Raw genomic sequence first — 26,065 nt, 5'->3', positions numbered from 1 at the left:
CGTGTTCAGGTGTCCTGGAGTCTCCCAAGACGTGCCTGCACTCTGTCCTGACCCTCTTGGAGCAAGGCCTGGGTTCCCGCGAGGGCCCCACCTGTCTTCTGGACCGGCCTCGTCTCGCCGAGCTGGGCTATCACTTGATCTACGCCCTGTGTGCCAACAAGGACACGTCGCCACCTACATTGCGCTACCTGCGCACCACACACGACTTTCTCTTCAAGCAGCTGCAGCATCTGCCCTTGGACAGTGGGAAATATGGTGAGGGCCTCGATGAGTGGGTGTCAATGTTTGAACATTTTAAATGTTTTATCTTTTATGTCAATAAGTGTAAGTCAAACGATAATTGCTCTATTGTTTTTGCTCCTGCACTAAACAATGGCAGATATCATGCCTATGTGCTTCTTTTAACTCAAACTAAAATTCAAAGCTTCTCTATTCTTTTTTTATTTAGAAATTGTATATAAATTTCACTCGGAGTTAATCAGTCATCTATGCACTTCTTTTCACTGGGGCTCGCATTTTGTCTTTTTTGTTTGATGGTGGTTGGCAGATGCTTTCGTGTGGTTTGTTCTTCTTTCCTATCAAAGATCTTATTTCTCCTCCATTTATTTGTATGTCACTATCTCGTAACACCTTTAGTCTTCAGTGCTTACATGACCTCATTGTATTGTTAGTGCCGTAAAATTCTTTACTAAAAAAAAATGTTCTTGTTCCAGCCAATGATGTGTCTGACCATCAGGCGTGGCTGCTGAAGACAGCGGCCATAGAGCTGCGTATGACGTCCCTGAACCACCAGCGGTCACACACTCAGAGGCTGGTGCGCCTCTTGCTGGGCGATGAGGACCAGGAGCTACATAGTGAGTGCTGGGAGGAGGCGGGTTTGGAGGGGGGGGGGGGGGTGATTCCTGTGGGTGAAGATTTGGATTACAGACCTGCAAAGTTCTCCAGCTATTTTGGGGTTTTTTTTTGTTTTATTTTCTGTTGGGTTTTTTGTTTTTGCTTGTTGAGGGACCCCGATAGAATTTGCGTAAAGACCGATTATTTATTTTTTCTTGAACTCTGTTTACATCAGTCGTACGAAACTTATTGTCAGCGATGTGGAAATACACTGATTTATTTGTAATATTTGCATGACGTGGTAAATTACTTGAAAATGCACTTGTTTACTTGCTTGTATTTACTATAGATGTTTATTTGCTGCTTTCGGTTTGTAAGGTATCTTAATCTACTGGGTTCTGGAGACTTTCATTTTTCCCCTCCAAACTCGTATTTTTAAGGAGGATTTTTTGGGGAAAAAATCTCAATTTAGGTCCTAGAGGGGTTGGCAGGTCTCGGATTAGTAACATAGGAGTAGGGAAAGGGGGGAGGGTGAGATTGTGGGTGGTGAAGTGAATTAGCCACATAGTGGTAGTGGCATACAGAAAATAGCCAATTAATTAAAACAAGAGTAGAGGCCATTGTTGGGGGGCTTCATCCTTCAGTGGGCAAACAGCGCTTAGAAAGAAAGTTATGAGGGAGAGAGGAACAGAGCGCTTTTTGTGTTGTCAGATGCAGAGGGAGGGAAGAAAGGGCTACAGTTATTATTTATTTGTGGGAGAGTCAATGAAAGTATTGTTGTGTTGGTTTAAGTAGAGATGTAGGGCATCTAGGGACAGGTTTACTGTCGGGAAATAATGTCAATGGACCTGCAAATTCCCAAGTTACAGAAAGTAAATTCTTATGGCCTGAATTTTGAAAATACATGAAATTAAGAATTTTTTTTTTCTCGTTGCTTCACTCACAAGTGTGATGAATGCCCAGGGCTGTTTTCATTGCATGGTCACAAACTGTTGTGTTTCCTTTTTTTGTCTGCACTATCATTTGCTGCTACTTACAATCAGTATCTATTATTTTTACTGTATTTGGGGAGGGGGGAGGAACTCATAATTTTAAAAACCCTGAAGACTTTGCTAATCCATATCATAATGTGTTGTGGACTGGACTAGATGGTTTGTATTTTGTTTTTAGGACAACTGATTTTAGCTATAATGGAACTTTGTTGGATGGGGTAGGGAGTGAATGAACAAGTGAGAGGGAGAAGAAAAAAAAGCGATTATAGAGAGAGAATGTTCTTTGTTGTAGAAGCTGATGAAGCCATACTGATTTCTTCCAGTGGTGGATTTATCTCATTTTATCTTTTGTCTTATAATGAAACATACCATTTGAAATATTGTTGGCTTGAAATTGCAGTAAATCCTGATTATAGTTTATAGCGAACTCCTGTGAAACTAAAAGACCCTTTGATAATCTCCATTTGTGTACCTTACATCTGCTAAACATTATTTTTGCTGGAGCCCGAATATAAGCTTTTTCCTGTTGGTGGACTAAAGTACATTGGGCCTACTGTAATCAGGTTTTACTGATCATGTTTACGGTTCTCACGCTGTCACTTGCATGCTATTTGTCTGATTAGATGAATTGTCTTGTTCCCGTGTAGACGGCGGTTTGCCTGGTGATGACGGAGAACTCAGCGTGGTGGACAGGGAGTCCAGTCTGTCGCTGACCCTGAGTCAAGCCAACTTGACCACAGGTACTTATTGACCTTATTGACTTACACAGACAGTAATAATGATCATGTTACTAATAAAAATAGTAATAATGAAAATTTGTACTAGAGGGTAGGCTTTATACTTTTAACACTTTTTTTCTACCTTTACTAACATTTTAAACTTCTCGGGAAACTTTGTGTGCAAGCCGCCATTTTGCAGTCGTTCAAATGCTGTCTTATTGCAAGTTCTTTCACTGTCTTTAGCCTTGTACCATGTACCAATTCTCACCACGTTGAAGTTAGAAAAATTTGTGTGTCGTGCCTTTCCCAAAGACACAACGTTGGGCCCAGACTAGGATTTTATCCTGCGACCTTAAAATTGTTAGTCTAGCATTCTAACCATTACAAATTACGCTTATAATGCCACTGTATTCATGGAGACCCTTGCCTCATTTTTCCAATTCAACATTTTCATGGACAGACTGTGGGTCTTTGCTGTTTTTTAATTTCAAGAGTTAATGATTTGAAGCTATAGAAATGTCTGGGGGGGGGGGGGGGGGGGGGGTTTGACTTAAAGAACATGCACTCTTCTCTCCAAAGGCAGCTTTAAAGGTTTTTGGTAAAAGTCTGTTAAATAGGAAAGGGTTTTTATTGCTGCAAAGAGATGCATCACATTGAGCAGTCTCTGCAGTGATGTACTTTTCTGTAACTTCTACTGTGTATATGTTACCCACCTTTCACAACACTGATAGGGCATCTTAACATATTGTTAACTTTTTTCTGTTTTTTTTTTTTTTTAACTTGGTATTGTTGGAGTCACCTTTCACAACGATCTTTGGGTTTCACTAAGTGGCTCAAAGCTTGCTATAAAAAATTTTTTGGGAAATTTGTATTCCATATTACCTGAAAATATCTCACAAGTGATTTTTTTTTTCACTCACTTTACATTTGTAGATGTGCTTCACTGACTTATTCTAACTAAAAAGTATTGAACCACACTGAGATGTTGTAATAAAGAGTAAACCCACTTGTCTTCTACAGGAAAGCAGATGCGGCATCGCATCCTCGGCACCTTGGACACTATATCCTTTGAGCACTTCTTCCCTCCGCCACTCCAGTTCACGTTCTTTGACAAGAGCCAGGTGGAGACACTGGTGCGTAGTCTGGAGCGTAAGACACCGGAAGGTGTGTCCTATTGCGATGTGCGCGCATTGCGACACATTCTTCTGACAGAGCTGGCCAATCAGCAAGGGCCGATGGTGGCAGGACAGAGGCCTCATATTATGGAGGTGAGTAATAAGAGGATAGGAAGTCTTGTATTCATTTACATTGTATTAGAAATACGATCCTCGTGGACTGTGGAATCAGTAAGCAGTGAGTAAGAAATACAAAGATGTTTATGTCTGGTACTTTATTTAGGTGTAACCATCTGTTTACTGTATGCAGTTTGCCACTTAGTCCAGGTTGGCCATTGTGTGCAGGGATAAAGCTGCCCACCTCCAAAAATGGTGTAAATTGTGTTGATGGAAGTGTGAAACATTTGCAATCAATCAATCAATGTTCTGATCCTGAATGTCAGTGTTGAGATTGATATGGCCATTATTTCAGCGTTATATTAAATAAAAGTCCAGGTTGCAGGTTACAATATTGTTGGAATATTGAGAAACCCAAACACGAACCCATGGAGCCTGAAGATGTTTTGTGTTGGAGATAAGGACGATAGATGTTTGATAGGAGAGAAGAGGAAACCACACCAGAGCACCAGCCAGCCACCTGCTCTTGATGTGGAGAAATGGATGACAGCACAGCTCCTACAGGGTTAATTACAACACAATGTTAAAAATTTAATTGTCCACATTTGCCCATTTTTTGTTTGTTGCACCTGATAACTGAAAAAGATAAGATATGATAAATCTTTAGTGTCGAGATGCTAGCACGTTGGTTTGGTGCTTCACAACGCACACACACATGCGCGCACGCGTACACCTTCGGGGATTTGAGCCTTAGCTCGGTCCGACATGTCCTTGGGAAAGGCACTTTGCACAAGTTTCCCACTTGGCTCAGTCCTTTCGGAGATGGATATATAACTCTGAGGTTCCGCCTCTTAAATAACCTAACAGTGTTGATAGTGGTGTTAAACCTATACCATTTTCACACTCGCACGCACGCACACACGCACACACACACACACACAGTGCACACATACATGCACATGCCCTCACACACACGCACGCACACACACACACACACACATTTGCACACACACACACACACTCTTACACCTGCATCCACACACATACATGCACACACATGATGACATTTCCCTTTTTTATAACAAATATGATGCCTTGCCATCCTCAGGAGATCCAGCTGATCCTGGAGACAGTCGTGGAGCACAACGAGAGTCGCCAGGGCCTTCAGCGCAAGAAGCTTGCCTTTGAGGCCTGGCGCCAGCTGGTAGAGGTCATGCTGACCACCGTACCACAGGAGCTGCTTGACGGGGAGCGAAGACAGAGTGTACTCTTTGACCTCTTGCAGGAGCTCTTGGTCAAGGTAGGGCATGTTGGTAGTTGGCAGGTACTCTAATGTGTGGTTTGCTCCTTTATTCCTGTCAAACATCTGTCGTCCTCGTCTCTCCCTTTTTTTGTGTTTGTTACTCTCTTGTAACACTTATCTTCAGCACTTATTTAACCCAATTGTGTTGGAAGTGTCCTAAAACTCTTACAAAAACAAACAAAACAACGTGAGACATAAAGTGGATGGTTGGAGGGTGCCACTGGTAAATCATATTTCGTTACTTTGCCTCTCTTATTTGTCTGTCCATCCTGCACTAAATAATAGCGGTTGTGAGATCATCTGCATGTCTATTTTCTTCACTGTTACTCTAGTCTCTATTCGACTGGGGCTTAAGGGTCTCTTGACATATTCAGAAAGCGAAATAACTAAGATAACATTAATAAATCTTTTTTTTTCTTTTTTTTCTTTTCCGCCTTTTTCAGGTGTCTGGAGAGGAGGTGAGTCTGGAGGCGACGGCGCTGGTGTCGGACGTCCTTCTGACCCTGATGGCCAACCTCCGCCACTGTTTCTCCACCACCTCGGCCCCGTCCTCAGCCAGTGCTGGGGACGGCTCGGCCCACCCGTTCTGGACAGGCAAAGGGGGCAGCTCCCGCACGGCTTTCTCTACCTCCCTGCAGGTTGTCCTGAGAGGACTCATCGACTACATACTCAAGTCAAGTAAGAGCTTCTTTTTCTTTGTATACATTCCTACTCAAGTCTAGTAAGAGCTTTTTTTTTCATGTACTTTCATGTTCAAGTCTAGTCAGAGCTTCTTTTTCTTCATGTACATTCATACTCAAGTCTAGTCAGAGCTTTTTTTTCTTCATGTGCATTCATACTCAAGTCTAGTCAGAGCTTCTTTTTCTTCATGTGCATTCATACTCAATTCTAGTGAGAGCATTTTCTCCAAGCACAATTATACTCAAGTCTAGTATAAGGTTGTGTTTATTGAAGTGGTGTAACACTAAAGTCTTATCAGGACTTCTTTTTCTTGAACTATTGGATCATAAAGCAATATCAGCAGTTTCCTCTTGACACTTTTTTGTTTGCCCGACTAGTACAATAAAAGAAGCACTGTAATGTTTGTATTTTGTTCTCTTTGTCTTTCTGTCTTGTATCCTTGTCCCTGCTCTCTCTCTCTCTCTCTCTCTCTCTCTCTCTCTCTCTCTCTCTCTCTCTCTCTCTCTCTCTCTGTGTTTCTCTCTCTCTCTCTCTCTCTCTCTCTCTCTCTCTCTCTCTCTCTCTCTCTCTCTGTCTCTCTCTCTCCTCCCCCCCCCCCCCCCCCCCCAGCCCTTTGGACTTGATATAAATTTATAAATTAAGATGTCTCACCTCATCAGTCAAATTCATTGGTCATCTTTCCTTGATGATTTGATTTTGTTTCAGGTGGTGGAATACAGAAGGTGAAGGTCAACCTGTATGGAGCATTGCTCTACTGCCTCCAGATTGCTGCAAAGCCGAATTCAGAAGAAGATTCTGTCACATGTAGGAATGACAATTTTTTACGCTTGCTTTTTTAAATAAGTATTTTGTAGTGTTGTGCCGAAGTGAAAGTGTTAAGAGTTCAGAAAGATATGTGGTCTTTACTGGTTCTTGCATGATTATGATGTCCTTTTGTTTCTTTCTAGCTTTCTGAAATTTACAGGGTTTTTTCTAGTGGAGTAAGCTGAAATAAGTTTGAATTTGACTGTAATGCAATCTCTGTTGAATGCGGTTATTTTTAATAATGCTTTTTAAAATTTATAATAGAGAATGCTTTTGGTATGTGCTTTGTTTTGGTATAATTTTGTTCCTTTTTATGTGTTTTTTATTGTTTCAATTCTAGTCATGCGTTCTAGCTCACTGTTATATACAGCTGAATAAAAACTTTTCCCCAGTGAGTCGTAAGTCTGGCATGGAGAAGCTGCTGGGTCCAGACATAGCAGAGTTTGAACGTTTGGCCCAGGAGAACATGGAGACGATCGGGGCTTACGGGGACAGCCTGATGGAGACGTTGTGTCGAGATGCCTGCGATGGTCACCATGTGGGCAGGGTGAGTCGTGGCCTAGTTATGTTCTAGTTTTGAGAGAGTGGCACATTCGCAAAATAGTGCTGGGATAGAGTGAAACGGACAAATGAAAACTACAGATGGAGAATAGAGAATCTGGACCTGTAAGTGGTTCCCTCCATTCGCTCTCGTTAGTTGTTTGCGAAAGGATGAATTTGAGGTGCTGAAAGGCATTGTAAGACAAGTTGTTCAGACTGTTAGGTAGTGAATAAAGCTTGCCAGTAGACAATCACCTCTGCCAGTTTGATCTCAGAATAATGTTGTCATTATTGAAGTGAATAAGAAAAAGCTACGTTTAGATCATCTTTTTTTCTAGGATGCTGTATTGCATCTTTTGATACAGACAAAAAGAAGTTCTTGTCATCTGGGTTTTTTTTTCTTTGTAAAAACTGTTGTGCTATAATGAATTAATATAATGATTATAATAAATAACTTACCTGTGCTTACAGCAAGCTCAATGGACTTTACACTTTATCATTACCACCACAGACCCTAGAATATTCAGAAACATTCTCAGCTTCCCGGGAATCATGCAGTGCAGGTAGCTGTTTAAAGTAACTAAATTTTATATATATATTTTTTAATTATTTTTTTTTGCTTGGTAATATTCATCCACATTCTCTCCTACCCTCATGCAGATGCTGGCTCTGTCAGTGCTGGACTCCATCATCTCCACGGACAGCCAGCGGGCATGGCTGGGTTTCCTCTGTGGTCGAGGCTACTTACAACACCTGGTCGACTCGCTTGCCTCGGAGGACGACAGTCAGCTCTTGGCTCTGCTCTCCCCACAGCCTGCAAATCTCAGGCCTCTCTACATATTCCAGTCCAAAATGGTAACGCTCTGACAAATAAATTTGGTAACAGACCACGTTTTAAAAACAATTTTCATGGAGAAATTTGCTATGTGCATAAATAAAAGTAATGTTTATATTGGCAGCACATAATACACAGTCCCATGATAAAGACTATACCCACTTTTTTTTCGTCACAATGCAAATAACAATGTGAGAATTGGAGAGAAAGCATTTTTCCAAGGAATGTCTGAAATGTTTGAGGTCCAGTTGTTCTGGAGTTCTGCTTTTTTGACCCCTCTTTTATTCCCCATTCCCTTGCCATTCACTCGTAGTGGGTGGTTAGCAAATGCTTTTGTGTGGTTTGCTCTTCTTTCCTATCAAACATCTATCTTCTTTTTCTCTTCTCCTGATTTTTGTATGTTACTCTCTAGTAACACCTCTAGTATTCGACACGCATATGACCTATTTGTGTTGAAAATACCTTAAAACTTGTACCAAATGTAAAACACTTCTCTTGTAACTTTTTCTTCCTCCGCAGTCGCTGCTGACTCGGATTGCTGAAAGTGCCGAGGGTGCCAGGGTGTTGCTGCACGGTGGCGCTCTGGAGAAGCTGGCCGCGTGCTCTGTGCTGAGCCTCAGACCTGAGGTGGATGAGTAAGTGCCTGCCTAGCATGTCCTGTGTGGTTCCATTATCGTACACTTCAGTGATAGTGGTTGTATAAAGTTAGTGCAGTATTTCTCTACTGGTGAAAGATCTTATTTCCTCACCTTTTCTGTTTTGAGATGAAGGCTGAACACTGTTGAACCCTGCTCTCCAGGGTAAGTAGAACACAAAGAGATTTTTCTGTGGATTTTTTTTTTTTCTGCACAGGCATTATGGTATTTACACTCTTTATCTGTTGGAGACTTTGGTTTCAGAAAGTTTTACAATGTACAGTCTACCATCTACTAAACTAACCTTATCGCAGCCTTGTGTTGACTCTAGCTAACATGTCACTTGCACAATTTTATACTAATCAGAGGGAGTCGTTGTGATAGGATTGGGCAAGGGACATTAATTTAAAAAAACAACCAAATAACAATCAACCCTTCTGAAACGGGGCAGGACATCTCTGAGATTGATGTGATCCTGTTTGGGAAAGAAGGGACAGCATGAGCATTATACTGCACTCTGTGTGCCACGTGAACCTTGAGGTTACAGATGGTCAAGGGAAAGTGGACCCCTCTTTGCTGAAATGCTACATTTGCTATATAGGGATATTACCTTAAGTGTCTGTAATGTCTCTTTGGTATTTATTAGAGGTTTTGTTTCGTTGCTTGAAGAAAATAATATGTGCAGATGGTTTAATGGGTGGGGGGCACTTGCAGGTTTACTTCTTTAATTTCATTCTTTTGTTCCTGTCAGTCTGTTGTGCTTTTTCCCAGCATAAAATGATCATGTTGATTTGCTTGTATTGACTCAATATATGGCTTATTTTTGTTCTAATATGTTACAACTAGAACTTTTGATGTATGGTCTTGTTCTTTTTGTTGAGATTAGATCTGATGCAGGCTTCATAAACTATTTGTTGCTTTTCTCCCTCGTCAAATGACAGTGGCTTTGGAGAGCTTCCAGATGAGGATGAGAACGACCTGTTTCCCAGCCCATTGGCCCGCTATAGACAGTTGCTGTTTGTTGTGCTGCGTTTCTGCCTAGCGCTGCTCACGTCGCTGGGTGGGGAGAACAAAGAGGCGGCCACGCAGGTTGGTGATTGTTTACTTTGTTTTAATATTTACCATTCCAATTCATAGTCTTTATTTTTAGCCCTTCCAATCCATGATGCTTCTTTGATATCCAGTGCTGTGCCTGTGCCAGTCCTCGGTCTATAATTTGTATGGTATGTTTTCCTCTTTTTTTTCTTTTTCTTCTTTTTCTTCTTTTTCTTCCCCATGCTTGTAAAACTTTTTAATGCTGACTAGTTGTAATAGTAGCTATAACTCTCATTGATCTTTTATCTGTTTGCAGAAATATGTATCTGACAGGCAGATTTGAAGCTGTTGTGTACCCTTGTTCCCCAACCCCATGTTTAAATTATGTTGATGATAGGTACTGCATGTGAAAATTAAGCATATAGCGCTATAAAAACAAATGTTTCAGCTAACTTCTGTTATGTACCTGACCAATACCGGTAGCGTCAATAATAGGGTTGTAAAACAAATCCTGTAACTAACCGGCATACTGTTATGTTACAAGTGACCTTATTTCTACTTATGCTGCTATTAGCGTAAAACAAATACTCTAACAGGTATATTGCATGATCAAATTGTTATGATAAGAGTTTTACATAGATATAAAAAAGTGGGTGGTTGGCGGGTGCTCTGGTGTGGTTTGCTCCTTCTTTCCTATCAAACATCTATCGTCCTTTTTTCTCCTCCTTTTTTGTGTATGTTACTCTCTTGTAACACGTCTATTCTTCGGCACTTATATGACCTTATTGTGTTGCAAGTGCCGTAAAATGCTTACTAAAACTAAAACTAAGATATAAAGATACCCTAACTGAACTGTTTTACATTGCAGGTGATGCTGCTGATCATCTCCCATGGTGATGTGTTTACCTCCATCCTGCGCAGCAGAAAACCCGCTTTAAGTGAGGCCTACCTGCGAGAGCTCAGCCTTACCACAGCGGTCATTGCCAGGGCTAACTATCACTGTGAGTGCATCCTGGCATTACAGGGCTGCTGGCTACCGCACGCTCGGAACACCCACACTCACAAACACTGAAAAACTTCTCTCTCTCTCTCACAAATTTGCACACTTGCACACACACACACACACACAAACAGACACACACACACACACACACATACACATAAACCTATGTATAGGAAATTAGACCAATTGACTTTCGAAAAGTGATTTTACGATTTATAGAGTTCGTTAAAAAAAAGTTTAAGTAACCTTTTTCTTTCTCCTTTTCCAGCCGATCTTGGGGCTGATTTGATGGAAAACGACACTGCCAGCATGGAGTTTCGGTCTCAGCGCATGAGGTTACAGGTGTGTAATAGTGGGAGTGTGTTCTGTTGTCAAGCTTACAGAATGGAAGTGGGTGGTTGACGGGTGCTCTAGTGTGGTTTGCTTCTTTTTTCCTATCAAACATCTATCGTCTTCATCTCCCCTCCTTTTTTTTGTTTGTTACTCTCTTGTAACACCTCTTATCTTCTGGCGCTCATATGACCTTATGCAGTTGCGAGCGCTGTAAAACCTCTACTAAAACTTTAAAAACTTAACAGAATGGAAATTGAGTCTTTTGTTGCCTTAATGATTTATTTTGAATTGAAGTGTATGTATGTATCATTCTGGGAAATATAACCACCTTTCTCCTCGACAATTGGTGGCCGTCTTAGACAGTTTCCTCTGTGCCCTGCCTACCCTCCTTCAACATTTTCACATAGCGGCCAACCGCTACGCTAAAATCGTAACTGTTACGATGTCACCTCCCGGGGGGAAAAATGTCATTACTTTAACGCTTTGCAGTCACTTGGCGCTATAATGCGCCGGTGAAAATTATCCGTTCTGGTCACCTGGCGCAGTGCGCCAGGCCCGAGAGGTCCGTTGCTGTCACTCTCCTGGCTGGGGGACCAGATGGGGTATTTTGTAGTGCTGGCTGTGTGACTGCAAAGTGTTAAAGTTAATATATAAAAAAAGGGAGGGGGCACTATCGCTGATCCTAACTGTGTGCGATTTTTTATGAAGTAGCGTCACGCGTTTGGGTGTTCTGTTTTTGCTTCCTGGAAAGTTGGCCGCTGTGTTGTCATGTGTTTTTTCCCTCCACCTGCCTCCCCAGGACCAAATGCTGGCCTTGCTGCCCCACTTCTCCATGCCGGAGACACTGGTCAAGCAGCTCAACATCCGGCTGACCGCTCCAGGCATGTCCAGCCAGGCGGGCACTGACGAGACGGCTGAGGTTCTGCAGCTCTTCCAGGAAGTTGCCTCCAACCTGACAGCTTACTGTCGCAGTCTCATTGCCAACATAGGTTGGTTCACCCTGACGTTTTCATGACTTTGGATAGACACCTGTGTTCGACTTTTTTTTTCAATCGTTGTCTGTAGTGTAATACTCAGGGTTTTTTTTTTTCCTGCTGCACATGAAAGACATGAGTTAACTTCTTATGAGGGGAAGTCTATAGTCTATTCTGAGTTATCTCTTTCTTTCTGCTTAGACTACTGTGTCCTTTTCACCTGGGTTGGCCTTGGAAGGCAGGGTCGGAACAGCCAGCTTCCCTAATGAACTAAATTGCACAGTGGCTTTAAACAGTTACAGACATTTGATCTTCTTGCACATTTCTATTACTGAGCTGGCTCTATTCTGTTACTGTACATTCTTTTTGTGTAAGGGACTATTACTTCCTGTCCTGTTGATGAATGTATTGCATTTTTATTTCTGCAAGTTTGACGATATAGGCGGTAGAAAAGTTTTCTTTGTTATGGGATCTGTTCTTACCACCTCGTTCATAGCACCCTTTGCCAAAATATAATTGATGAACATTGACAGAAATGTTTTCGGGTTCTTTGTTAGATTTTTTAAAAAGAAGAGGTGTTTTGTTTTTGGGTTTTTTAATTGTATTTTATAATTTGGTTTTGCAACATGTTTAGATTCAATTTGATGTCCTCAGGCTCCAGCAGTCTTAACCAGCACCTGTTGTTTGGACCCAGCCTGGAGGAAGTAACTGTTCGAGAGGGCCACAAAACCAGCGGTCAGTATACTTGTTCTTTTGTATGTGGGCTATGAAATAGGGGGGCAGGGAAATGGGAATACAAAATTTTCTTAGTTATTCTAATTTATAAATAAATTTTCCCGTTTATATGAGGCCATATTTATGTTTTGTGATCTTTGTGTGGGGGGGGGGGGGGGGAGGGAGAGGAAAAAATTTGCCTTGCTCAAAGGCTAAAAGGGAGATGGGACTAACCGCTGAACCCGGCACGGGGGGGGATACAAAACTTTCTTAGTAATTTTAATTGGTGAATATTTTTTCTGTTTCTCTGGAGTACTGTTTATATCATGTGATATTTGGAATTTGGTGGGGGAGGAGTTGGGTTCATGGTTATCTTATTTGCCCTCAATTGTGCTTCTCTGTTACCTTTGTGAAAACACACCAGTCTTGATTTGGAAAATTGATTAGAAATGATCTAGGTTGTGTTGATACGGTAGTAATACACATACAATTAAACAATTTTAACTTTTGTTATTACTTTACAGAGGTGTCGGTGACGCTTGGAGTTGGCCGTCGCTTGGGTCTGGGCGTGGTGCTGCTGCTGCTTCAGCAGTGTTCTCGCCAGTTCAGCATTGTCCTGGAGCAGCACCACCAACTCTCGCAAAAGCTGACCGCTCTGGCGGAACTCAGCGTGGAGGACCTCAGAAAGGTATGACCACTAGGACAGTTTGTTCGTTGAAAGCAAAATTGTGGCAGGTGCCAAAATTGCATAGATTTAGAAAAACGGGAAAAAAACAGTAAACATTGAATTATTAGAATGTTATGGACATGTCTGTCCTAAAGAAGTAAACAGAAAATTTTAAAAGAGCAGTCTTATTATGGATTCCTAGCGACCAAAAGTTTCAATCATGATTTCCTCTAAACAATTGTATCACGGCACCAAGAAACAGTGTTGTTTTCATGGATTGAGTTGGTCTAAATGGCTGACATTATCTTCTTTCAAGACTTTCCCACTGTCTTATATAATCACATGGTTTGTGAACACTGACAAATGCTTGAAAAGGGTTGAGACATGAGAAAGTTGTGCATTTGTGAAATGAAATGTTAAAATGGTTTAAAATAGTTGTAAAGCACTTAGAGCATGCTGTCAAGTATGGATACTCTGTATAAAAATCCAGTTAGTATTATTATCATTGTTATAACAGACTATAACCGTATGTCTGCTAAGAGAACTGTCTTGAAGTTGGTAAACTTTTGGAAGGAAACAAGACAAATTTTTATAAACACAATTTTTTTTTTACATTACTAGTGTTGGCCAAACTTTAAAAAAATGCACTTGTCAGGTTTTGTAGCAAAACTGTTCAGTTGTCATGTAGTTTGTGTTACTCTTTAACTCAGTCCAACGAATATTGATTTAATTGAACCCTGTGTTTTGTTTCCGTTTACCTTAAATGGACTATGACTGGACCATATTTTAGGCCATTTCCAAAGAGGGGATATTAACATGTTCTTAGGCACAGTAGAATTGTAAATGGGCTGATTTATCTATGTCATGCTCACACTGTGCCAGAACAACTTAGGAGGAACTGCTGCTTTTTTGTTCCTCACCTTTACTGTCGTCATTTTCCTCTACTTCTTTTTTATGTTTGTCACTCTCTTGTGACCTGCTATTTTCGGGTTGCCTTGATAGTTGAAGCAGACTTTGTGCTGTCGAGGCTAGAGAGGTGAGCAGAGTAAGCCTGATTCCCCGTTTGAACTTCTCTGTTGACTTCCAGCCCTTGGCGCTCATATGACCTTATGCAGTTGCGAGCGCCGTCACACATTACTAAAACTGAAACTAATATTTCACCTGTATGTATGTGTGTTTCAGCTGTGTGGAGATTCGTCCATTGAGAAGTTGTCATCGCAGCAGAGGCAGGGGCTGGCCCGCTCTCGGCTGGTGCACGTCCTCGCCCAGAAGTCTCGACAACTTCAGCACTATGTCTGTATCCTTTTGTCTATCTACCTGTTGGGGAGCCCATTATTTTTTAAACTTTTTTCTTTGACTGTGTCTGCTACCTGGGGTTGCTGATTGTCCTGGTAAATCCGAATTTTAGAAATTGTGCGCATTTTGCCAGACTGTTTACATTTTGATCCCTGTGCATTTCATACTGCCATTTATATAAATATAGTCTTGATGCAGTATGTACTAGACAATGTGATCCATACATTTTGAATCCCCTTGTTTTTCCTTGGGGTGAGAAAAATACTGTTGGTCCTTCTGAATTTATTTCCTGTAGGGCTTCATTAATATGATAATACTGATGTTTTGAACTTGGAAAATTGTTAGTGTACTGGTAGAAAGACAGGAACATTTTCTGGACAGTGTTGTCTGCACTGCTTGGTACTTCTGGAGATAAGTAACATTTCTTTTTGTGTAAAATAAACATTGCATTTGTTTCTTGATTTGCTGACAAAGATAAGTTTTCCTTGATTTGTCTGCTAAGTTATATTTAAACACTCAACAAAAAATAACTTATTTATTATAAGACTGCTATACACCATGTTGCTATACGCGGCACGCCATGTATGACAGTCATACACTGAGCAATTGAAATGTTGTCAGCCTCAAATATTGTAATTTTACCTAATGATCTCCTTCAGTTCTGATGCATTGATGATCATGATAATATAAGCTGCTGTGTAGGGTGTAGGCTGGGGGTCTCCCCTCCCCCCAACCTTGTTATGTTTGTTTCTTTAACGAGCCTCAGACATTGTGGAAAACTGCCTGTACATCATCTGGCGCCACCTGGAGTTCTTCCTGGTTCACTGCGTACCCGCAGACCAGGGTCACATGACAATGCCCACATTGCTGCGGCATCAGACTGGGATTAGAAGGTTAACAGGTATGTTGGACCTTCAGATGGCATTGATGAATCAGCCCATTTACAATTCTACTGTGCATAACAACTTATTACTGTCCCCCCTTTGGGAATGGCCTAAAGACACTTCAGTCAGTAGCACCGACCCGGGGGTAGGTTGTGGGTTTCAATTCCAACAGGGATCTCATGTTGTGTCCTTTGGAAAAGCACTTTACTCAAATTTTCCTCACTTCACCTTGGTGGGAGTGGATACCTGGCTATAGACATCGAAAGATCTTGTCAATTTGCTTGTGTTTGAGCGCTTGATTGGCTGCTTGCACTGTTTGTTTCCAGGGAAGCCGAAAATGTTTCTTAGTCACATTGTAGGGTCTGCTGGTGTAATGATAGTTGTAAAGCGCATAATGTTGTGGAGCTCGAATATTAGTTTTAATTAGAGTTATTTCAGCACTTGCAACACAATGTCACATATGTGCCCAAGATCAGGTGTTACAAGGGAGTAACAAAACATAGAAAAGGGAGAATAGATCAGAACCATAGATGCTTGATAGGAAATAAGGAGCAAACCACACCATAGCATCCGCCAACCACCCGCGGAGCATGAATATGTGCTATGTCATTGCAATTATTTTGTGCTCCACAAAGTTTTCACTCACAGCTTATTGCTTAAGTTGTTGGCTGTATCAGCACAGCTTTTTGTTTCCTGAAATTTTTTCACTTTTTACTTTTCTGTCGGGGGGGGATATCCATTCGTGACTTTTGGGGAGAGGTTGTTTGGTTTTTGGTTGTTTTTTTTTACACCTTTTTCTGTGCTGAAAACATACTCAATCAGCTAAAAAGCGACAAAATATATGCTCACCTTTTTGAAGCATGAGTAGTTGAAAGCAGCCATGTGCCCAATGTCCATCCATTCAGCCAGTTCCCTGGTGCTGCATTAGATGATGTCTGTTGTGATACTAGGTTTTGAGGTTGTGTTTGTGATGCTCCCTTCTCGGTAAGGGTGTTTGCTCTGACATTTCCTACGATGTTGCTTTGGCCAGGTATCTACTGTAAAATCAGGTCGACGGCATAGGTCTGCATGAAGATGTTAATTGTTTGAGCCACAGATAGGCAAGCTGGGCTTTCGAAATTCATGTTTTCTAAAGCTTAGAGTACTGATTTTCCATCTGTGAAGATTACAGTGCCCTTGATTTTGTCTGGATATATAATGAAAATATTGGTTAGGTGGAGGATTGCTGCTTCAATGGTGATGGCCTCTGCCTCATAATTTGTACAGTAAGTACCACAGGCATCAAATAGTACTTCACACATCTTGTCAGGATGTTCTATTCTTACTCTAAAGCCTGCATTAATAGTTCCCTTGAAGGCTGACTCATCAGTGTAAATATGGATTGAATCACTAGGGAAGGAGTCAATTGTTTTGAGACCTGTTGTCTTCAGCTCTACTAGGTCACATTCCTTTAAAGTTATCACTGTCTCCTTTATGAGGAAAGTTTTGATGTTGGCGTTCTTGATGTTGGTGTTGGGGGGAGTTCTGGTCTTAAGGGTTTCAGCATTTCTCTGTTACATGGAAGGTTGTGTTTTTCCACTAGTTCGGTGGTGGTGTTGAGAATTGATCTTCAATGGATTCGTTTCTGTGGTCGTCTTTGCTCAAGAATCTTTATGTTTGGATGGTTTTTGTCTAGTCTCTTTTGGCGCTCCCTCATCTCGCTCATCTCCACAACTGCTGCCTTGAATCATTACAAAACTCTTTGTAGGTACACATATTGTAGCAGTTTGTTAGTTCTCTGGTGTGGTGTGTAGCAGAACTGTACCTTTTACTTCTTTCTTGTAGTTTTTTTTCATACTGGTCTGTTCTTAGCGAAAAGTAGGTGATTTATGAGCACTTTGATGTGGTATGCTTGATCTGCTTTAAAAAGAAATTGTACGTTTGGTCTCTCTTTTTGCGCTAACTCTGTTAACCAAGTCTCAAATTGTAAAACCTTCGAGCTTAGACTTAGAGCAGTGCCTCAAATTGTGTTGGCTTGATGGAGAATTATCTGCCATGACTCTCACAGCTCTTTTAGCTTGGTGAAGAATGTATCTGTTAAAACCCTCACAGCTCTGTTGTTACCTTGGTCAAAAATGGCTCTCGGACTCTTAACCGTAAGGTCCTGAGTTCGAATCCCATCAGGGGTGTGTCTGTTAAGAGAGACCCTTACTCATTTTTTTTTCTTACAGGAGCCCTTGACTCTTCCCTGAACTCGAGTGTGGTGGGCAGTCCTCTGGTGGCCAGTGGCCTGAGCCAGGTGGCTCTGGGAGTCTCTCGTGCCGATGTTGAACACATGCGCAGCACGGCGCCCATAGTGCTCAACGAGGCATTCTTCAAGAAAGTGCAGACTGTGGATCAGGTAGGGAGATGACCTGTGACATTGAGGAACAATGTCCATCTGTTGAAGGGGGGTGGGGTGGTTGTTTTAAATTGCCAAAATTATTTGGGGCAACAAGGGTTTTTTTGGGGGGGGGGGGGGGGAGATTCTTTAACCCATCGCGAGGCTATTACAATGCCATGACTGTCCCTCAGAGGTTATCTCGACTATAGTAGAGATCGTAAACACAAGCACTTGAGGCCCAATTTTGTGTACGGAACCACCAGAAATGGTTTAAACTAAGTTCAACTCGTTTTAAGGAAGATTTTCCTAGCATTTCCTGCCTCAAACAAGAATCTAGACCCAGTATTGGAAAAGAAGACGAACGGTCTAGGATTTATTTACATAAGTCTCAAAGGCAGTAATCAAATCTGAAATGGCTGCAAATATGAATGATAGCAACCTGTTCAACGCATTTTATAGGGAAAGTAATGATTCAAGAGGAAACAGACTTTATTTCCATGCAAAAAGTTTGAGGTAACCTTCTGTGTCCCAGCCTGCTTTGAACTGTATCACTCACACTAAAAGCAATTTGACACCACAACATCAAAACTAACACTAACACACTGGCAAAGACACGCTGATGAACAAACGTTTTAAATGTATCGCAAGTTATTGTTTTGAAAACTTTTATCGCATGTTTTTTTGTTAATTCAATTTCCGGTTTTATGATGCTTGGTTATATCTATCTTAAACAATAAGGAAGTTATAAACATTTTTACTGACCCACCCAAATTTTCGTGAAGTTCTCTAATTAATTCGCCTTTGGGGGGACTGGACACTGCAAATTTATTCACCTCTAGAAGGGTTAAAATTATTCGCTATCGTAATCAGTATTTCCATAGGTTGGGTTCCCACTCAATCGGTGTCGTCATAAATACTCAGTACAGTAAGTGCTTGTTACAGTTTGATCAGGAAATGCCCAGTTCTCACTTAACTTGATTCAGACTTTGGATATGTTTCAATTTTTTTGGTCTTCCCCATGTCCTGATTGTGTTGCAGGTATTTGCAAGTAATGTTAAAATGTGCCTACATGGTAAAATTGTTGTTTTAAGAAAATGGGGACTTGTTTAGTCTGTTATTATGATGATGATGGTCAGTCTCACTTAAACGATATTTCCATCTCGTTCTCTCCCACCACCAGCTCCAGCTGACAAAGATTCTCCTTGTAGTAGACTTGTTACTTACTTTTTATTTTACATTTATACAGATTAGTGTTGTCTCTGCCCAGTTTGTTTGTTTGCTTCTTGTTCTTTTAGACGTTCATGTTTCACTTTTTTTAAAATCAGTTTTTGATACTTTGACAGGAAAAATTCCAAGAATATTCTGTTCGTAAAGAATTATTATGAAATGGCTAAGGCTTTTGAAATGAATTTTTTTTCGTCCGTTAGCTATTGTTAGCAGAAGTCATTCAGTATGTTTTTAAGATTTGTTGTCTATCTGTGAATATCTTGTTGTTATTTGTATTATCAAAGTGCTAATTCTTATTCACTTTTTTTCACATCAGTGTTTTGGCAAAGAGAGAAGCCACTACAGTTTCTCCGAGGCTATTGCAAGGCGGATCAAGCGAGTGCTGAAGCTTCACACAGGCAAGTGACCCATATAGTGAGATGACGAGTGTGTATGTGTGAGTGCCCAGTTGTTACATGTTTGTCTGCCCAAATGCTGGAGTGAAGTGTTTACAGTGACTCAGAATTCTTTCCTGCGAGTTAAGTCGATAGTACATGTCGGCCTGCCAGGGATTATGTGTTTAAGTTTAATGAATGTTTTTGTCCCCCCAAAAAATCATTATGATTTGTAAGATTGTTGGATATTTTGTAAATAACAATTTATGATGTTTAGATGTATGATTGTTTTGTGAATTTTTGTGTACCCAGGTATGAGACAATTTATGATGTTCAGTTAACATGTATGAATGGCGGTTGAATTTTTGTATCCACTGACAATTTTTTATGTTAATGTATGGTGATTGTTTTGACCAAAAGTGTTCTGTGTTTTTTTATTGAGCTGAAATATATGGGGGGGGGGACTATAGATTTTCTTGTCACAAATATAGAATTATTTCATTTCCTGATTTGTTGTATGGGATGAAGCGACAAGAAGGTCTTAGCTAAAATTTGATTTTGCTTCAAGATAACTGAAAGTTAAATAGGGACTGTCCAAAGAGGATGTCCTTATTGTGCTCTCTGGCTCTGTTTTTGGGTTGTTGGGTGGTTTTTTTTTACCTTAACTGTATGATAACTGTGCTAGAGTCCATAAGGTTGGTGCATGTTCTTTGATTTGTGACATTCATGTTTTACATTGATTTTTGTGCACCTGTACTTTGTTGTATACCAGTGCTTTGTTGATGGCATATTAAATCATGTGACAATGACATAAACATGTTGGGTTGTTTTTTTTTTGTTCTCTACATTTGTTATATGTGAGGCAGCATGGTAGAATCAGGCTCTCGTGAATTTTTTTCAAAGTTTTGTTTTTTGGCTCAACACCTTTCATGCCCATTAAAGAACTCATTTCTGTATGGCTTTTTATGAAAAACGTTGATTAAAGGCACAAAAAATGTAAATTTTCAGCTACCACGGACTCTTAAGCACAAAGAAATAACTAATCTTTGGCGGCCATTTTCTCTCTAATCTTACCTCTGACCCCCCACCCCTTTTATTCTCGAATATCTCGACTTGTATTCAAGGTAAATGGATATTTTTTTCACCCAAATAAAGACAAATGAACAAGCTTTAAGATGATACCAATAACTCTACATGCCCAAAAATTGACGAGAGCCTGATTCCACCGCGCTGCCTCACACATATCTCTTCTTCTTTCACCCTGTGGTTGGGAAAAGGGTGCCAAGAAGAAGGACTCTCCACCCTACCCTGTTCTGGGTGATCTTCTCCACCTCCAGCCAGCTGTGCCCCAATTGTCCGAGATCTTCCTCCTGATCCTTTTACCAGGTGGATCTCTGTCATCCTCTCTTCCTCTCTCCTTGTGTATTCCACTTGGCCTCCATTTATCTCCACCAGGGTGTGAGTCAGTGTGACTTCTTCCAAAATTTGTGACTCGTTGTTTCCTCTTTGTGACTCGTTGTTTCCTCTTTGTGACATCTCTGTGTGGGTGGTTGGCGGGTGCTCTGGTGTGGTTTGCTCCTTCTTTCCTATCAAACATCTATCGTCTTTATCTCTCCTCCTTTTTTTGTGTGTATATTACTCTCTTGTAGCACATCTACTTTTGGGACTTGTACGACCTATTGTGTTGCAAGGGCTGTAAAACACTTATTAGGCGGCTCTCGTGGCCTAGAGGTTAAGGTGTTGGCCTCTCATTCAAAGGTCCCGGGTTCGAATCCGGGTAGCGACCAAAAAATTTTTCTTCTCTAAAATTGTCTCCTTTCACCTCCTTTCCTGCTCTCTAGCAATGTTCTGTTGTCTGCTTTCATTTCCACTTTCTGCCCCCACCCCTCACCCCCTTTGCCCCCTCCTCTGGGCTCCTGACTCTTTCTGCAGCCTTTCTACTGCTACTCCTTGGCTCCTCCTTACTGCTGTCTTTCTGCCACACCCCTGATCTTCTGGTAGGAAAGATCTACACCTAGCCTTCTCAGACAAGGGCGACAAATCTCGGAGGGCCCGTGTGCAAGTTGCGCACGTTAAAGAACCCTTGGTGGTCTAAAATCGATAAGAGTAGGCTTCGGCCGCCACCCGGGCAAAATTCAAAATTTCCTACCAACTGAAAATATTCGGTGTGTCCCGCGCGCTCATATGACCAATGCAGTTGCGAGCGCCGTAAAACACTTTACAAAAACAAAAAACAAACAAAAACACTTATTAAAACTAAAACTAAAACTGACATCTCTGTAGCAACAGATGTGTTTTATAGGATGGGAGGGAGTGTCGGCATATGCCCAGTCCCCAACCTGGAGGACCTGGTGTCTTTATTTCGGGAGGCACTAGATCTACCTGTGTTGCCATTCATTTGCCTCTTCTTAGAACACGCTAGCCTCATGTCAGCCCTATTCTTCTCGAAACTCAGGGACTTCACAGCTAACATTTGTAATATTAGATGTAAAAACAAATTTTTCAGCCAAATATTTTGTCATCTTTTTGTTGTTGTTATCCATTCATGTTCAATGTGTTTAGGAGTATAGTAAGGCCGGTCCCAATGTGTGGGTGGTTGGCGGGTGCTCTGGTGTGGTTTGCTCCTTCTTTCCTATTAAACAACTATCGTCTTTATCTCTCCTCCTTTTTTATGTTTGTTACTCTCTTGTAACACCTCTAATCTTCGGCACTTATATGACCTTATTGTGTTTCAAGTGCCCTAAAACTCTTACTAAAACGAAAACAAGGTCCCAATGTAGCTCTGTACACCTGTATCTGGGCAAGCGCGAGGCACGCTCGCTACGTGTCAGCACAGCCGTACTGTGGGTTGGCGTCCTTGGGGTCTGGCAACTGACAGGTCTGCTTTGCTATATACTGTGTGCCCCTGTCATGTGGATACGATGCAACAGCGTTGATGGAACATAATCCACAATTTCCATGACCTTATTTTGACAAACATTGCCAAATTAAAGAACCTTTTAAGGACATGACAACGCGGTGTAAAAGATTAATGACTTTTTATCCTCAATTGAAATCATGAAAACTAAAGACTAATTAATTTAAGGACTTTTCTAAAGACCTGTGGAAATCCTGTGTGAGAGTTGTATACGCACTCTTTGCTTCAATCCTGTCTCCTCGCTCGTTTGGTGTGTTTTCCTTCTTCCATAATTCCAAGCTCCTCATACCGTATGACATTCTTTCATCCTTACCTATTCCTTCAAGGTCCGTCTACGGACACTGCACACCAGATATTTAATTTAGATAGATCTAGGTCTAGATTTAGATAGATTCTGAGGTGAATACTTTAAATCTAGATCTAGATCAAATGTAAATTATTATCTATATCTAGGTTCAAGGCCTTTCTATTTCTATATGGACATACCTCAGCATCTCAACTCCTGAACTATCAATCATGATCTAGATTCTATCCTTGAAACACACAAGCCTACGAATATAAACAAACTGTCGAAACTAAGTCAACCTTTCGCTTGGAAAACATATAATTTTAATGTATGATAAAGTGCATTTCTTGGGATTTTGTGGTCAGGCGTTGATGCTAGCATCAATATCTAATCTAAGTGGCTAGCCGTACTTAGATCTAGGTTAGGCCCTATTGACTGAAACATGTTGAGTACGCAGGTTTCATTAGATCTACTAATTATTCAGGTTTAAAATACAGTGGAAGCCATATTTATATAACGGTCCCGGTAATAACAGGGATGGAGCAAGCCCACGCAAATCACGCCACTGCAAGCACACGCAGCGGGTGAAGCGAGAGAAGGCTGCGGTGTTCTACAGACTTCGATCTAGCCTAGCCATATGCCTAGCTACACTCACACACGCGTAATGTTCATGTACATGTACACCTGTTCGTGGGTACTTGTGGCAAGGGAAACTACCCATGAATAAGTACAGCTGGATTCGTCCACAAATGCTTACTTCCCTTGTTATTTCTGATTTAACAGGGATCTGATATAACAGGATTTTGTCTCTGGTCTCACCATCCCTGTTATATCAGGTTTCCACTATACGTGCCTTCAGTATAGCACCTTTTGGTTTCAACTGAAATACAAATACTTAAACTTTGGGTGCGGGTGGTTGGCGGGTGCTCTGGTGTGGTTTGCTTCTTCTTTCCTATCATACATCTATCATCCTTATCTCTCCTCCTTCTTTTTTTGTGTTTGTTACTCTCTTGTAACACCTCTAATCTTCGGCACTTATATGACCTGATTGTGTTGCAAGTGCCGTAAAACTCTTACTATAACTAATACCTAAACTTTGGGTATTGCAAACTAAAATTTTATTTACAATTCTGCCATTATAAAGTACGGCTAGCCTGCCAGTCTAGCTGTCCTTAATTTCCATATCTAATGAAGACTGAACTCTGGTGGGCCCAACACTGAACGAAGCGGAACTACTTTTGAGCCTCACTGTGCAATGGTCCCCTCGTATCTTATTGTTTTGTATTTATGTGTGTTAAAAAAAAAAATTATTAGTGTTGCCAGGGGGGCAAGCCTCCCTGAACCTCCCCTCTAACAGGTGAGGCAAGTGTTTGTTTTCGGTTTCAGGCGAACAAGTCGGGCGACCGGCTCGATCCAGCTGTAAAGGGGCACCCTGTATAAGTGACAGGTCGAAGGGAGATAACTCATTACTTCATTTAGTGATTGGTAAACAAGTTCCCTAAACGTTGAACAGTTAATGGTGCTACATGTATTTAACAGAGGACATGAAAACCTCGTACCGCCAGCCCCGCTGTACCGCCAACGTATAACATGGTTTGACTGTAGTTTAGTCCACAATTAGAAAAATGCAGAAGATCAGAGGTGTTACAAGAGAGCAAAATACAAAGAAAAGAAGGAGGAGAGATAAGGACGATAGATATTTGATAGGGAAGGAGCAGACTACAATAGAGCACCCAGAAGTAATGTTTTCTTTCTGTGTAATTAGTAATTCACATGGAACAAAGGAGACTATCTTGTACATGTATTTCATCTATGTGTTACTTTTAGTAGTAGCCTACATTATCCTAACTAGATTTCAGCCAAAACCAAACTGATCCACCTTGACATTCTTTAGAGGATTGTCCTCAACCACATCACGAAAAAATTGTAAATGCATTCACAAATTTCCAAATATTAAGATGAAGTTCAGAAACAATCCCAGACTTGGTATGGAAAATTCGAAAGTTTGGTTTTATTTACTCATTACTGAATTAAAAAAAAAGAACAGTGCATCATGTATATCAGCAGCATCTTAGACCATTGTCACAGCACATTGAGAATTTACAAAAATGAATGTACAAATCTGACTCTGAATTTGAGTTTCCAGGAAGTATCACTGATTGCATGCATACAGTGTTCTTTGACACATATATGATAATCTGAGTGGTACAGGTACAGAAGCACTTTCTGTCCTTTGCAGAATCAGCATACTTTTACCGTTACTGCCCACACTACGGCCATTACTATGTGGATGTGTTTCTGTTTACTCAAACTGAACTGTCTACTGTTTGTGAATCGTGAAGCTCTTGCATAAAGAGGATCCCGGATTCAGGTTTTCTTGAACAAGTGTCTGAGAAAGTTACTGAGGGTCAGATATTACAGATGGACTGACAGGGTCACCACCAACGAGGAAGTGAAGGAAAACAAGACAGATCCCAGTCAGAGATGAGGTAGGAAGAAGGCGGTGGCAATATACTGGACATACTCTCAAGACGTCAGGCAGCTGAGTAACAAAGAAAGTTTTGGATTGGAATCTACAGGATAGACGAAGATCAAAGAGAAGACTGTGAACCTGGAGAAGAATCACAGAAATTGACGTACGAAACGTGGGAAGACATGGAATAGCACCAAGAGGCTAGCCCAGGATAGAGAAAGGTGGAAAGTGCTTGTTCGTGGCCTATACCCTGGTGCAGGGTGAGAAAGGCAATGATGATGTGTGTGAAGCTGACAGCTCCCTCACAAACCACTCCCATATTCATATCCAATAATAATTTATCAGTTAACACAAGGCCGCTAAGAACCTTGTTTCATGAAAATGAGGAATTTTTTAAAGGGATTTGACAAGAATTCGGGTTTAAATTCTGGCAGATGCGTTTCTGAGTCTGTCCTATTGGACGGACGCCATCTCCTTAGCTCTGTCGTTCACAAATGTATTCCTATGGTCGAATGAACAAGTTATTATTGGTGGTTGGAACTTGGAGTGAGCCACTGGAAAGTCCTACACAACGCTGTATGCCCTGATTGAAATGTTATGCTGGCCAAAGTATGGTACCGGCAGTGTTTACCCGTCTTTGACCTTATGCAGGATAATGTTGCTAATTTATCCCAGAAAAAAAACATAAAAGGAAAGAAAAAAAACAAACCAAAAGAACCCCCCCCCCCTCTGAAATTGGTAATAATATGTGTTAGTTGAGGCGAGTAGTGTCCCCGTGTCTGTGTGTGGCACTACGAGGAGGGGGGGATTTCCTCCAGGTGCAAGAGTCGCTCGATATCCTTCCGCTCCTCTTCCCTCATGCTGTACACTTGGAGAAGGTGTGTGGCTGGAGGAGGGGGGGGATAGGTAATATGAGGAGAGATGGGAACTCATTTGGGAAAAGGG

At 41.2% G+C, this 26,065-nt stretch overlaps 2 protein-coding genes across 2 annotated transcripts in view; one reads left to right on the top strand and one right to left on the bottom strand.

Moving 5' to 3' along the window:
• The window catches only part of LOC101858802 (nuclear pore complex protein Nup205), a 41,319-nt gene extending 21,060 nt beyond the window's left edge, over window positions 1-20,259 (top strand). Inside the window, exons 22-41 of the mRNA XM_035971498.1 lie at window positions 10-255; window positions 714-854; window positions 2,474-2,566; window positions 3,566-3,813; window positions 4,886-5,077; window positions 5,524-5,758; window positions 6,467-6,565; window positions 6,958-7,112; window positions 7,766-7,960; window positions 8,460-8,575; window positions 9,517-9,664; window positions 10,479-10,611; window positions 10,882-10,955; window positions 11,746-11,935; window positions 12,575-12,655; window positions 13,159-13,322; window positions 14,484-14,598; window positions 15,364-15,498; window positions 17,692-17,861; window positions 19,387-20,259. Coding sequence (XP_035827391.1) covers window positions 10-255; window positions 714-854; window positions 2,474-2,566; window positions 3,566-3,813; window positions 4,886-5,077; window positions 5,524-5,758; window positions 6,467-6,565; window positions 6,958-7,112; window positions 7,766-7,960; window positions 8,460-8,575; window positions 9,517-9,664; window positions 10,479-10,611; window positions 10,882-10,955; window positions 11,746-11,935; window positions 12,575-12,655; window positions 13,159-13,322; window positions 14,484-14,598; window positions 15,364-15,498; window positions 17,692-17,861; window positions 19,387-19,476 — 3,020 coding nt within the window. The 3' untranslated portion in view covers window positions 19,477-20,259. The remainder of the gene's footprint in view (window positions 1-9; window positions 256-713; window positions 855-2,473; window positions 2,567-3,565; window positions 3,814-4,885; window positions 5,078-5,523; window positions 5,759-6,466; window positions 6,566-6,957; window positions 7,113-7,765; window positions 7,961-8,459; window positions 8,576-9,516; window positions 9,665-10,478; window positions 10,612-10,881; window positions 10,956-11,745; window positions 11,936-12,574; window positions 12,656-13,158; window positions 13,323-14,483; window positions 14,599-15,363; window positions 15,499-17,691; window positions 17,862-19,386) is intronic.
• A 5,604-nt stretch (window positions 20,260-25,863) lies between these two features.
• The window catches only part of LOC101859428 (aurora kinase C), a gene marked incomplete in the record, with an annotated part of 26,728 nt that continues 26,526 nt past the window's right edge, over window positions 25,864-26,065 (bottom strand). The window contains 1 exon segment of the mRNA XM_013086244.1: window positions 25,864-26,006. Within this exon segment, the coding sequence (XP_012941698.1) occupies window positions 25,912-26,006 (95 nt within the window).

This window comes from Aplysia californica, unplaced genomic scaffold (genome assembly GCF_000002075.1).
Source record: "Aplysia californica isolate F4 #8 unplaced genomic scaffold, AplCal3.0 scaffold00447, whole genome shotgun sequence".
In the NCBI taxonomy this organism is placed as follows: Eukaryota; Metazoa; Mollusca; class Gastropoda; order Aplysiida; family Aplysiidae; genus Aplysia; species Aplysia californica.
Note: the sequence above shows the minus strand (reverse complement) of the source record. Positions and strands in the feature narration are given on the sequence as shown.